The sequence below is a fragment of the Uranotaenia lowii genome, chromosome 2 (assembly GCF_029784155.1).
Source record: "Uranotaenia lowii strain MFRU-FL chromosome 2, ASM2978415v1, whole genome shotgun sequence".
Classification (NCBI taxonomy): domain Eukaryota; kingdom Metazoa; phylum Arthropoda; class Insecta; order Diptera; family Culicidae; genus Uranotaenia; species Uranotaenia lowii.
The window spans coordinates 395,638,338-395,653,284 of record NC_073692.1 but is presented as its reverse complement, the minus strand read 5'-3'; the positions used below and the strand labels follow the sequence as shown (position 1 = coordinate 395,653,284).

Genomic DNA, 14,947 nt, shown 5'->3' with positions numbered 1-14,947 from the left:
TTTCCGAAGAATTTTTTCGATTTTATTTTCTAAGACTTTGAATAACGGCAAATTGAAGAGTTGTTGCTGAAAAAAACCTCTAGAACATACTTGAGCTACATTACGAGGTTTCCAAAACTATAAACTTTGTAATAAGCGGATGAGAAACAAGAGAGATATAGTGGTTTTAAGCGAGGAGTGTTAAATTGACACTCAAGGTCTGATTTGGAAGTTTTTTTTTCCTGGGCTTTCAAATTGCACCCGAATAAAGTTACAAGCCGTAAACTTTCAATCGTGTCATATTGACACTCAAGAGTGGATTAGGGTTACAAAGACAAAGAAAAATAATGATACACTTCATAAATACCTAATTCATGCATATAAGGGATTCATGTGTTATGAGCTGAAAACCAGTCATTTTATGAGGTAAACAGGTAAACACTTGGATGTAATAAGAATCCTTGAGCTTGCAATATTTATAGAAGTACATACAAAAAGTACAAAAAAAATGTGATCTTGATATGCTTTAACTGAATAATGTCTGAAAAATCTTTTTTACACTTTAGTTCAGGTTTAGTCGTTTTGAAATATAAATCCCATTTTGTTCATTTCATGAGTGCACTCTAATTTTCTTTGACTCAGATTTTAAGGAACAGAAATTCAGATTTACTTAAGTTGAATTTCATTCGACGGTCACTAGCAATTCACATGAATTTACAAATGGGCAAAATTCACTCCAGTCGTCACTTACATTTTAAGTGAAAATAATAGTCAAAGTTATAAAACTTCAAGAATCGTACATCAGTTTGGATTACAAACTTTATTGAATGCCCTTGCAAGTTGTTCAATCATCATTTCAATTTGCATTCTCAAAATGCAACAAAACTTATTTGGAATTGTTTAATTCATACAGTGAAAAGTTCATGCTGGCAGGAACAGTTTCCTGCCTCGAAATGTTGCCAGTTGCCATGTGTGCAGTTCGACAATAAACGCTCAAATGAACTTTGCACAGAAATTTGATTTAAGAATGAATATGTAAATTATAAACTTTGTCCGCGCTAAGTCAGAATTTTATCCCTAGAGTGAGAGTGAGTGGGGTCCTGGCTCAGCATTCACATAACTTTTGGAATGTGTGAGCTTGCACCTCGACTTCGAGAAACCCCATCCATTACGTAACAACGTGCAAGTGCAAGTGTTGCATTTTGCCAGCATCATCATCATCAGCATCAGAAAGTTCAGCTCGTTTTCAGAAAGGCAAAAACCGGGGGATGGAAAAGCTATCCTGGAAACTTTCCCTTCATGGTAAGATTTGTGTGAGTGTGTGTGTAAATGTGTGTGCGGATGTAGATTCGAGCGTGGGATTAACGGCAGCAGCTATTCCTAGCCGGGGTGTACGTAGCGCACATAAAACATATTTAAAAATGCAAATTTCCAGAAAGCTAAGAATTTCTCTTTTATACATGAAAAGGACCCATCAAGCTTCGAGGACCCTTTTCTTGGCTCCATTTCCTGTACATTGTGACAAAGAAGGACACGACAAAACCCGTCCAGCCGTGTGTATAGGCCTTAGGATTTTCTTCTTTTCCCGGGGCGGAAGCTTCAAACCCATGAAAGTAAATGATGCACGGGAAAAGCACCAGATGAAGCGAACGAACGTTAAAAGTATCAAGAACGACAAAGCTGAAGGAAGGACACTCGAACATTTTCGTAGCTTCCTCCTCGGAGCGGCGCTTTTCTTTCCTGTGTGCCATTTCCCGATTACGTGAACTTTTCTTTCCGGGTTTCAGGAGTCCGGGTTGGTCCTTTTCGTATATTTTTATACTGTTGTTATTCGATGGGGTCTTTTCGTTTGATGAAGGTACAGAAATAATGGGTGATCCGCTTTTTTTTTCAAAGCAAAGTTCATCGTTTCCTGAAGTACATGTATATCGTAGAAATATAGAAAATTATATTTTCATTGAACTTCTACGTTTGAAGTCACATTAAAATAGATATAAATTACTAAAATTGAATAATGAAATCTAAAATTGAATAATTAAATACTGTTTACATCGGAAGTTGTTAAAGCTATAGAAAACACAAAAGAAATCATTACGTGCATTGAATTGCCAATGTTTCGGTTTGGATAATTTGGACTTTTTTGCTTTCTGTTAGTGACCTTGTGTTACGGAATGTGTCAACTGTCATTTTTTACTTAAAAGCTATTTCACTCTGCGAGAATCAACAAACGGAGCCTTGAAAAAGCCAATAACAGGCACGGGTACCGAATCAGAACAGTGAATAATTAATTGGCTTTTTCTTGAAGTAATTCGAAGTTCTTTTGAGTAAACGTATTCCCACTTGACACTGAGCAAGTAAAAACTTCAAAGATATTCACGAAGGTTGATATTTTGAAGAAACTTGTCAACCATTTGTTGGTAAACAAACGCTATGAGTTCCGCAGTTGCATAGCCTAAAAAGCCAAAATGGCTGAATGGGAATTTGATATACGATAACACCTCCTATATATGCACACCTTGTGATCAAGATCGGGTACTTTTACCATGTTAATCTTCTCTTTCTTTTCCTGTTCACTTCATGCGCAGTCCTATGGTGGGGAGGGGGTGTGATTAGGGTGATAACTAATCTAATTTATAATTAGATTAGAAAATTAGGAAAAAATAATTATATTATTAGAATCCAAGAATCATAGTTTCAAATTTTTGACCCGACTTGATTTTATTCCGTTTAAAATCCATCACATCAATAATTCATATAATGGTTGACCGTATAGAAACAGGAACTGCAAAACCGAAATCAAATATAAAATTTCTTCTAAATTCAGCAACAATAAATCAAAAAAGAGGATTGTGTGTTAAGAATTTACAGAACGAAATATGTTTAAATGTATTCCATCTACACAGTTGTAATTAAAAATGTTAAGTAAAAATCCTGTTTCAGATATTGAGTAGAAAATCCGCTCTGACTCCGCAAAATTTGTTTTTAATTGCAATTGATCCAAATTGTTTTAAAGAATAGTATCTATATATATAAAAATGAATTTCTGTCTGTCTGTCTGTCTGTCTGTCTGTCTGTCTTTCTGTCTGTTCCCTATAGACTCAAAAACTACTGAACCGATTTACGTGAAACTTGGCAGATGGGGGTACTGGAGGCCGGGAAAGGTTCCTATAATGGTTTGGGACCCCTCCCCCTAACAGGAAGGGGGGAGGGGCCTTCCCAACAAAATACAATTTTTTGCATAACTCGAGAGCCAATCAAGCAAATGGTATTAAATTTGGCATGGGGTGGTATTTGGGAACGGGGAATATTTCAATGAATATTAGGTGCCCCTCCCTCCACTCAGTTGGGTGATAGGAAGGGGGGCGGGGGGCTACCTTACAATTTTTCATATAACTCGAAAACTAATCAAGATATTGGAACCAAATTTGATACGAAAAATAGTTCAGTGATTATTTGAGACCCCTTCCTCTTTACATTTGAAAGGGGGAGGGGCCTCTTTCATATTTTTTTACATAACTCAAAAACTAATAAAGCAAATGGAGCCAAATATGGCATGGGAAGGTGTTTGGATACGAAAAATATGTCTACGATTATTTGAGACCCCTCCCTCTTTCCAGTAGGGAGATAGAAAGGGGGAGGGGCCCTTTTTTTAATTTTTTTACATAACTTAAAAACTAATCAAGCAAATGGAATCAAATTTAGCATGGGTGGATATTTGGGAACGTGACATCTATCTAATCTAATCTAATCTAATCTATCTAATCTAATATATATAAAGATGAGTTGGACTATATATGTTTGTTTGTTTGTATGCACCTTATACAAATCCACACCGCTTAACCGATCAACCTGAAATTTGGTACAGTTATGTGTTTGGACCATGGTAAGGTTTTAGTAATAGTTTTGAGCCCCTCCCACCTAAGAAAAGGGACCCTCCCATACAACTATCGTTTTTTCTTCCACGAACCAAAAGTCATGGCACCATTTTGTCGACCGATTTTCGTTTCCTTTGGCGGGGTTGTTTTCACCACCCCCATGGGCTGGGCGTTAGAAACGACCATCCAGAGTTCACGTGTACTGGATAGCAAATCAATGCTTGCTGAGCATTGAAGATTTGAAAGGGAAAATTTTGGCGGATTATTTCTTTCTACTGTTCGTAGCACGGGCACAAGCACGTGGTTCTTGGATGAATGACATTTAAGATTTAAAAAAACTGTTAGAAAAAAAGTGGTACCGGTACGAGATATTTGGATGCAATAATGAGCCTACACTTTGCATTGAAAAATATAACTAGCCTGTTAGGAATATACTGACTAGAATTGATATGGTTTTCCAAGTGGTCCCTACCGCCGCTGGGAGGCGTTAAAAGTCTACAAGAACATACACTGTGGGAGTATGGATGCAATGATTCATATTCAAAATGTATTGACTTCTTCAGCTGAATAACTTTTTGAACTGAGTGCTGAAAACTAATTTTCCAACCAGTATATATTTTTTTTAATTTCTCATAGAAAAAGGAAAATTGTTTATACTCAGAGCTGTTTAAAAGCTGAAGGCTGCGATTTCAACGCTTTGATAGCCGTGTAGGAATTAACTAACGATTCAACGAGCATTTTCTGGAAACATTTAAAACCAAATCCAACGCATGAAATTTTTAGTAATAGAATCTGAAGTTTTCAGTTTGATACAATTTAATTTGGTAAATTTATAACTTTTGAATTATTGTTGGTCATTATATCATTCAATTAAGAAAATGAAAACCGTTTAGTACTGCACATTTAGTATTGCGAAAGAATTGAAATAAAACCTTCATCATAACATTATAAAATGCCCCTGTCCGAGATAAATTGAACTTTCAGTATCTTAGAAAAACTTATCATAAAACAGTGAATAGAAACACACATTCAATTGAAAACTTGCAGAGTGAGTCTTAAACAAGGTTTCAGAGGAAGTCTTTTTAGAAATTTCTAAGTACAGTAGAACCACGCTTATCCGAGCTTCGATAATCTGAGTTTCCGCGTAATCCGAGCCATCATTTTCATACAAAATCCATGTAAAGTTGTATTTTATCACTGTTATATATTGTTATGCAATTAAATTGTTGTTTAGGGCGAGTTTTAAGTTTTAATTTGCGAAAAACGTCGATTAAATAGCATAACAAAAACCATGTCTTTACCGAGCTATGCGCCTGGATGATATGCAATACCAGGGATTAGATTTTCAATGTACATATTTCGTGTAATCTGATGTGGTCCTTTCCCCGACGACCTCGGATAAGTGGGGTTCTACTGTTAATAAAACTTGAATACACAATTCTACGGGGAAATAATCCATTTTGAAAAGTGGGATCCTCAAAAGGGGTCGTAGCTTAAACAACTGAATTTCAATAAGATAACACATGGAAAAGATATTAAAACATTGTTATAATTTAAAGATAAAAAATATGAGGCAAAATCTATTAAAGCTTCCATTAAAAAAAATGTGGGGTTAAAATATTTTTCGTGATGGGATGAATAACCATTCTTGGGAAATTATTCTTAATTTCTATTTATACAAACCTAATAGCTATTTGTTTTTTAATGATATGGAAATGAAAAATGCAGTAAATATTCCCAACAACTAACCAAACTTACAAAGCTAACATGGCCAAACATGTGCCAAATTTTTCTATTATGATGAATACAAAGTTTCCAAAATTCGGAAAAGTTAAACGATTTATTTTGATTTATATTTTATGTGAACCCGAGCAAGGCCGGGTAAAATCAGCTAGTGTTCTAATAATTGTTTGAGATGGTACTTCCTTTCAAGTTTATGCATAACTAGAGACTCAAGGGAAGAGTAAAGCTTACATTTAACTTTTTTTTTACAAAATCCGAGCAATGGACAAAACTTAACATGGAAAATCATTTTGGTATGATTCTATGATTATCTGACACATCATCCTCCTTTCAGTGAAAGGTACATAGGAAGAGAGAGGTGAGCCCAATACAATTTTGTGAGCCTAAGTTCTCAATTTATGCTAACTAGAAGTAATAAACAAAATTTGACAAATCCATAATCAGTTAGGCACCAAAAATACTGTTCCTTCATGTTATTTTTATATCAACTTTTTCTTGAATATTTTAGATTTGCAGATTGTTTTATTTAAGGATGTAAGGAGTGTATTCGAAAAAATGCATGCATGAATGAAAAATTGATGAAATTTTCAGTGAAGCTACCTATCAGTGTAACGTTTACATTTTCATTTTTGTGACGTTCTGTCAAGCTGTTTTTGAGATGTCGTCCAATACAGAAGGTCATTGAAAAAATTTGTTGCACAGTGTAGATTTAGGATAAATGCACTGGTTTGGATAATGGATTTTCGGATGGTTTGGTGACGAGTAAAAAGACGTGCGTGTGATCTTAACGAGAGTTCTATTTCAACTGACTTGGTAACAAAAGTATGTGTGTAGATGGTGTATATGTTATAGCAAAATTATGGCACAAAGTGCACTGTAAGAAATGTGGACTGTATCATCACTTTTTTTATTTATTCATACTCCCCCCGTTGAGTCGTCAGAGTCAACATCAGGAAGCAGGCAAACCTTGGTTACAGCACGCTGGTATTCACCTTTGGCTGTACGAACTGTTACCACCCTGACGATGCCGTCTTTGCCAGGATGCGTTAAGATGATTCGACCTAATTTCCATTGTTGTGGTGGGATGTTTTCGTCTCGTAGAAGAACCAATGCGCCTTCATGGATTTTCAACACACGGCCCTTCCATTTCTGACGTGTCTGGAGAGTATGCAAGTAGTCGGCTGACCACTTTTTCCAAAAATGGTCACGCATCATTTGAATGTGCTGCCACCTTGATAGTCTTCCAACCTTGAGATCGTCGTAACTTGGTTCCGGTAGTGCCTTTTAGGATCGTCCAGTCAAAAAATGTGATGGAGTCAAAGCGCAAAAATCGTTAGGATTATCCGAATACGGCGATAACGGACGTGAATTGAGGATTGCCTCTGCTTGGACCAGGAATGTATACATTTCTTCGTAGGTTAAACGCGTTTCGCCAACAACACGTTTCATCAGATATTTCATCGATTTTACTCCAGCCTCCCAGATGCCTCCAAAGTGAGGACTTCTTGGCGGAATAAAATGCCATGTTACGCCTTCAGAACTACAGTAGTCCTTCAATTTTCTTTGGTGGAGTTGATCTTCAAATAATTTCCGCAAGGCTGCAAGTTCGTGGTTCGCTCCCACAAACGTTGTTCCGTTATCCGAGTACATATCACACGGAAAACCACGACGACCATTAAAGCGTTGAAGCGCAGCGATAAAAGTTTCCGTCCGCATATCTGTCACGAGCTCGAAGTGCAGTGCCTTGGTTGTCATACATACGAATACTGCGACGTAGGAGTTGTAGTACTTCGGCTTTCGTCCTCCTTCCCTGAGAACAAACGGACCAGCAAAATCGACACCTGTACGACTGAAAGGTGGGGCTGGCGTGACACGATAGCTTGGTAAATTGCCCATGTATTGCTGCGGTTGTGGAGGTTTACATTTAAAACAGCGATAGCATCTTCCAATGACTTTCTTGATGACTGACTTAGCTTTGATTGGCCAGAAAGACTGGCGCACGAACGAGAGCAGGCCACTGTGCCCGACATGGAAGTGCTTCTCGTGCAAATGACGAACTATCATTTCCGTTATAGGATGCTTTTCTGGCATAAGGATTTGATGCTTACCGTCATAAGGAATGTCAGAATATTTCAATCTACCTCCAACTCGAATCAATCCGTCTTCGTCGATAAATGGTGCCAAACTTGAATAGTTGATTCGTTTCATAGAACCTGATGACAAATACTTTTTAAGATCGCCGAATGCTTGATTCTGAACTAATCTGCAAATTATGCGGGATGCTCTGGAAAGCTCTTCTGCTGTAAGTGGCTCATAATTCTTCATCTTGGTGCATTTGTTGGCAATAAACCTCAACACGTATCCCCACGCTCGGTTCAATCGGTTAAAGTTGCTTAGACGTGACAAATCAAATGGTTGTTGCTTTGGAGCCATTATCAGCGTGTGTTTCACCTTTCGTATTTCGGGCAGACTTTCAATTGCAAGAATCTCAAAAGTGGGTTCTTCAATCGATTCCATTTTGTGTAGTGCTACTGGGCCTGTCCACCACTGCTCGTTCTCCAAAAGTTGCTCTGGAAACTCTCCACGGGATAAAGAATCTGCTGGATTGCATTGGGATCGTACAAATCTCCATTCGTAATCGTGAGTAAACTCTACGATAGTAGCCACTCGATTGCATACAAATTCATTTAACGTTAATGTACTTTTCTTCAGCCAACTCAGAACGATTTGTGAGTCTGACCAAAGCGTAACACTGTCGAATTTAATGTTGAGAGCTTCTTTCACCTTCTTTGTAAGTTGAGCCAACAAGAGGGCTCCGCAGAGTTCCAGTCGAGGGATGGTCATAGGCTTGAGTGGTGCGACACGGGATTTACTGCAGATCAAACGTACTTCGATTTCTTCATTTTCAGTTAAACTTCGAACATACAGGCAGGCACCGTAAGCGACCTTAGAGGCGTCACAATACCCGTGTAGTTCAACACTTTTTACTTTTCCAGGAATAACACATCGTTGCTTCCGAATATTCTTCACTGAACACAATTGTTGCCGGAACGATTTCCAGATGTCCAGTTGCTCTTGTGGAAGTTCATCTTCCCAATCCATTTTCAATCGCCATAGTTCTTGCATAGTTAGTTTCGCCAAAGTCACCACTGGACCTAAAAATCCCAGTGGGTCGAAGAGACGTCCAATTTCGGCCAAAACTATGCGCTTCGTCGGTTTGATGCTGCTGTCTAGCGGTGGTACGTTGAACACGAAGTAGTCTTCACTCGGATTCCATATCAGTCCAAGTGTCTTGATTGTGTTGTTGATGTCCGATCCTTCAAAATCCATCTGCTTTTCTTGAAGTTCTGCGGGAATCATTTTTAAAACTTCTTCGCTGTTGGAGCAGAACTTGTGGACACCAAAACCACCTTTCTCGAGAATTCCGTTGAGCTGCTTGTATATTTCAATTACGTCAGCAATTGTTTTGCCACCCGTAATGAAATCATCTATGTAGCTGTCTTTTCGAATTACTTCCGCCGCGAGCGGGAATGTTTCTGATTCATCAGATGCCAACTGGATTAGCGATCGTGTTGCCAAATAGGGCGCACTTGAGCAACCATATGTGACCGTCGATAATTCGAAAGTAGACATTTCACCCTTCTCTTTGAGCCATAAGATACGCTGAAATCGTCTATCGTCTTCATGGATCTGAACTTGACGGTACATCTTGGGAATATCGGCTGTCAGAACCACCTGATGAATGCAGAATCTTAAAATGATAGTGACTAAATCATTTTGCACCGTTGGGCCGACCAATTGGGTCCCGCATAATTAAAAACAGTTGGGGATATAGTACTAACTATTAACTTAATATATTGGTAGCAGTACCAGTATGAAATATCTTCCAAGTATCATTTCATTATACATGTTCAAAATTTTATTACCTCAATAAATTATGACAGGATCGTATCAGTGACAGTGACAATATGATATATGATTTAGTAAGTATAGTATAATAAGAGAATAAAAATTTGCAACCTTTGAATATTGTCTCTGGACCTTATCCAGGACTCTAACAGTGTACGACAAAGTTTCCTTATATTTTCTTAGCATTAGACATTAAATTAAAAAAAAAAACAACATTGACAACATTGTATGAGTTAGACAAGTCGTTATCATTTCACCTCTTGCGGATAATAACTAATATTGTTATTTTAAGATGTAGTTGTGAGCTTATGCATTTTTTCGCTCTTGGGTTCAGCATCTGCTAATTTTCACTTCACTTCGTTAAAATTTGTGTCGGCAACCCCACGCCAGGTTCGGAACTGAAAACTGTGTTCAAAATGGCTCCGAAAAAAAAGAATCACGCTGAGAAAAACACACAGAACGCGAAAAGTAAGTAAAACTATATTATATTATCGATAAAAACTAGTGAGATTAAATAAAACTAATGAAATTACAGAAACAAAGATCTCTGCTGAGCGGAGAGCGGAAAAAAAATCTACTGAAAGGCTGAACAATGCAGATCTGCACAAATAGGTAAGATTGTATAATCCATGTATAATATCAGAAATAAAAAATAAAAATCTCAACATTTAAATTTTTTAATTTTATTTTATTTTTTGTGGGAAAGAATTGGAACTATATTGGTTATGGTACAGGGAAGCTCTTTTTAAAAATATTTTACAATATGCGGAACGTATGATTGAGCGTTATTTTTACTACAAACTACTATAAGCAAACTATATCCATTGAAGTTGATGAAATCTATGATTTTGTATTCCAACGTAGCTAGAACATTCAGGTAGATTGTTTTGCTCGCCAAAAGTGGATGATATTTTAACCGTATCCAATAATGTAGCATGAAATATTTGTTCGAAAAAATCGCTCTTTTTGAATGGTAAACATGCTTAACAGCCCTTTCCCCATATGGTACTTTAACAGATAATCATAATACAGATTGTTAATATGGTCTGTGTTATTGTACATATACTGTTCACTTTACAATAAACGATAACGTTTAGAGACAATATAGAATATTCTCTATATATTGTAATTGATTATGCGGGGTGTCATTCAGCGAAATGCCTGTTGACGACGCCGCCGAAGCGTCGAACACGACTCGAATCTTCGTGGTGGAACTTGATTCCTTAAAGACCGCATGGTGCGGTAGGAAGTAACATTCCTTGGGACTGTCATTAACTTCCTTCATGTGGCCGAAGGCCAGATATTCGTTCATGAAATTCTCGTATTGTTCCCGCTTGGCAGGATTTCTAGAAAGACTCACCATAAGCTTGTTGAATCTTTGCTTGGCAGTTTCAAAGGAATCGCCTAGTTGACTCCTGAGAACATTAAAAGGCATGCGCACGATAAAACGGCCATCAGATGAACGACGGTGCGTTTCTTCAAAATGCTTTTCTACGGCGCGTTCCACCGCAGTCATAGTAGAAGAGTTACAACAATTTTCGAGCTCCCAAAACTTCATAAGCGTTCGATTAACATCGTCATGGGTGGTGTTCACTTGGCAAACACGCTGCGAGGATCGTTTATTTGTTGTCTTTGCTGAACCGCTAACAACCCAGCCGAACACAGTTTCAGCGAGAGTAGGAAGGTTGCTACCGATTTTCATTCGTCCTTTCTTCAGAACGTCATAGAAAACTTCTACGCCGATTATCATGTCCACCTCGCGTGGAACGTTAAAAGAAGGATCGGCGAGTTCAAAATCTCGAGGAAAGTTCCAAGAATTAATGTCTACTTTACCTGTAGGCAGCTCAGTTATCGAAGGGGTGATTAAAAAATCCAGACTGGCAGAAAAGGCTCGATATCGCGACGAAACATTCGTCCGAACAGTCTTGCATGACATCGTCTTCATGCCATTCAATCCGCAGATTGTAATCGGTGGATTCAAATCGGTGGGTGTGATATTCAATTTTGCAGCTAAATTCTCGGTTATCAAATTTGCCTCGGAGCAGCAATCAAGCAAAGCTCTGCATTCGAATTTCCTGTTGCCAGCACCGGCAACCAATACTACAGCAGTCGAGAGAAAAATCTGTTCAGCAGTTGCTTGAGTTTGCGTGCAGCAGTTAACAATTTGCGTGTCAGCTGTTCCATCGTGTTTCTTGTTGTATTGGTGAGTGAATGTGCTTGGATTCGGAGAGTTATCAAATTGCGTTGACGTACTTTCGCTCAAATGCAAGAGAGTGTGATGTGGCTTACCACAACTTTTGCAACATTGATCCGTTTTGCATCGAGCTGTGCGGTGGCCTTTACGCAGACAATTAAAGCAAAGACCCGCCTTCTTTACTCTCTCGAATCGTTCCTTTGCTGATAGTTTCTTAAACGAGAGACATTTATAAATGGATGACTCACCTTTACAGCAAGGACATGCTTCGCTCGTCGATTGCACAAACACTTTTGCTTGCTTGCTCCTTGATGCTGATGTGTTGGTTGGCTGTTGAGCTTGACCTTGAAGTTTCTGCAAAACTCGGCTCCGTTCCTTCAGGAATTCGACTAATTGCTGGTAGCTCGGCAATGATCCACTTTTCATCGAAGATTCCCAAAGTTTCCTCGTTTCTCGATCCATACATTTGCCAACAACATTAATCAGCATCATTTCCGATAGTCCCTCCACAGGGAGATTCCGATTTTTTAAAGCATCGACATGTTTCGTTAGTGCTTCTACTAACTTGCGCAACTCATCACCGTTTTCTTTGGCTAATTTTGGCAATTCCAATAAAGCGTCGATGTGGGTGTCGATAATGAGTCGTTCATCCTCATATGCGTCTTCCAGCAGACGCCATGCCGATTCATAATCATTGTTATTGATCACATCTTGATCAATCTTCCCAGCTGCACCACCGATCAAGGAATTTTTGAGGTGATACAACTTGATTGCAGGGGATTCATTCGGGTAGCGATTCATGATTGTTTGGAACATGCATTTAAAAGAAAACCAATTTTCTAGCTTACCATCGAATGTAGGGAGCGGAACCTGGAGGTGAGCAATCGGATTAATTGGCTGTGGCTTGGGCTGAAATTCAAGGGCGGCAGGATTCATAACGGGAGCATTCTTCATGTCGGCTATCATCGTCTGCAATCGTACATAAAGTCCGTCGTGCAAGTTCTCAAAATTAGTATATTCCGATTCTACGTCATCTTTTTCTTCTGCCGGTACTTGGCCAAAAATGGCTTCATGTGTGGATTCGAAATCATCGTAGCAACGACGAACTGTTTCGAGATGCAGATTGAGACGATGGATGTTTGGTTCTGCCTCATTTTCGATTGAATCCTGCACGCGCAGCAATTTCCGAACTATGCGATCACGGCGATCCATTAATAGCAGCAGTTGCTTCTTCATGCTTCGTTTTTCTGCGGCTTGCGCTGGCACTAACACACTGCTATTTGAACCAAATTCCACTTCTCCAAAATTTTCTTCGCTACACTCAACCAGCTGTCGTGGTTGTATGTTTTCAATAACTGGCTTGGGAGTATCACTATCTCGTTTTTTCTCACTATTTGTTTTCCTTTTCTCACTCATTGGGGTTCACTTGCAAGAGTTTCACAAAGGATATTTCCCCCACTTATGCATACATTCATCCAACAATAGGTTTTTCTGTTCTTCCTTTGTGCTTTGCTTCTTCGGCTGATGTCATGCTGAAACAACTAGCAACGCAACGCAACGCAACGTTCCAATAAGATTGCGTTGCAACGCATTGGTATGTCATGCTGGCGCGACCGGTCACTTTGAAATTCCCTACAAATCATCACTTCTCTACATCTGATAATGCTTTGAATTGTCTCCTTTCTTTCGGGAGCCATCAAAAACTCATCAAATCACGACCCGGATTGCAAGAATGCCGAAATTTGACCAGACAAAATTCCTTGTTTTTTTGCCGGAACTAAGAATTCATGAAAATTTTCTCGCCGATTAAGATATTTTTTAGTTTATTATCACAAGTTCGGACAGATCTTCGTACTATTGTGCTTAAAACCCGGAATCACTGCTTCAAATCGAGAAAAAACAATATTCCTATTAGATTTCCTACTAGTCGCGCTACAAAACACATTGGCATCAGATTGGTCGCGCGTTACAAAGCGACCAGTATGACAGGTCTGCGCGATTTCCATGGAGATCAAATGAGAGCTGGTTAGTCGTGTGAACGTTGCGTTGTAGGTCGCGTTGCTAGTTGCTTCAGCATGACATCAGCCTTCGGCCAATCGGCGACGATTCAATTGTCCATGGTCAAACGACGACAATGTTCACACACACGCATTCACTTGCATCATTCAGTAGCAACCGGCTTTTTTCGTTCTTCTTTGTTCTCGGCCAATCGGCGACAAGACACAATTCACAGACGTTTGTGTTGTGATCGGATAGCATCGAACTACCGATTCGGTTTTCTTCGGCCAAACGGCGACTCACTAACACAACTACACTTTGTTCGGCTGCTTTGCGCAACGGTCACCGAATGATGCAAGAAATGGCGGAGCACAAATTCACACGCGGTTCAAGAACTTTTACGACTAAAATCACCGAAAACCATCACTAAATTCGCTCGGAAATCTGCTTAAAACACGATTTATCCAAATCCGGAATCGAACGGACCAAAATAATGTAGATTTAGGATAAATGCACTGGTTTGGATAATGGATTTTCGGATGGTTTGGTGACGAGTAAAAAGACGTGCGTGTGATCTTAACGAGAGTTCTATTTCAACTGACTTGGTAACAAAAGTATGTGTGTAGATGGTGTATATGTTATAGCAAAATTATGGCACAAAGTGCACTGTAAGAAATGTGGACTGTATCATCACTTTTTTTATTTATTCACACAGGATCACGAAAAATTCAGTAATATCGCAGTGGGAGACTCAAAAACAGCTGGATATCAACTGTTCGATTAAAATTTATATGGTAAATCTTTTTAGGAGTCCAAGAGGATCTAAAAGTGTGCTAATTTATTCTTATTTTCACTATTCATGAAGTGAAGATGACTCATTCCATGAAGGTAGGGAATATTAGAGGTTTTATCGAGCGCAAAAAATACTTCGATTGGGAAGTGACGAAAAATTGTTTTTACTAGTTCATCTAGCTGTCTAATAAACATGTGTGACTTTTTATTTCTGCAAAAAAAACCGCTTACGGTGAAAATGAACAAATTACGGTTTTTTGAAAAATTTCGCGTAGGACAGCAAAACTAGCTTTTTCACGGGCACCTGGCAGGTTTCCAACCAGAAACTTTTCGTTGAAAAGTCTAGCCTGGATGTTCCAGAAAGCCAGCTCTATGACCGCGCCTGGTGAACTTAGGCCAAGTTCACTCGTGTTGGAACAAAGTGGTAGAAATTTCGACACTTAAGGTATATATTGGA

At 38.8% G+C, this 14,947-nt stretch overlaps 1 protein-coding gene across 1 annotated transcript; it reads right to left on the bottom strand.

Annotated features, from left to right (window-relative positions):
- Window positions 1-6,881: 6,881 nt before the first annotated feature.
- LOC129743301 (uncharacterized) lies at window positions 6,882-14,277 on the bottom strand. Its single transcript, XM_055735287.1, has 3 exons — window positions 14,113-14,277; window positions 10,646-13,241; window positions 6,882-9,348 (listed from the first exon to the last, which is right to left on the bottom strand). The coding sequence occupies exons 2-3, from the start codon at window positions 13,114-13,116 to the stop codon at window positions 6,882-6,884; spliced, it is 4,938 nt and encodes a 1,645-aa protein (XP_055591262.1). The 5' UTR covers window positions 13,117-13,241; window positions 14,113-14,277.
- Between the last annotated feature and the right edge of the window lie 670 nt (window positions 14,278-14,947).

Excerpts from the sequence above, each read along its gene's own strand:
- LOC129743301 (XM_055735287.1), bottom strand. The coding sequence starts at position 13,116 with ATGAGTGAGAAAAGGAAAACAAATAGTGAGAAAAAACGAGATAGTGAT. Across the intron at positions 9,349-10,645 it reads ATTTCGCTGAATGACACCCC|ATTCTGCATTCATCAGGTGG; the intron begins GCATAATCAATT and ends TATCATTTTAAG.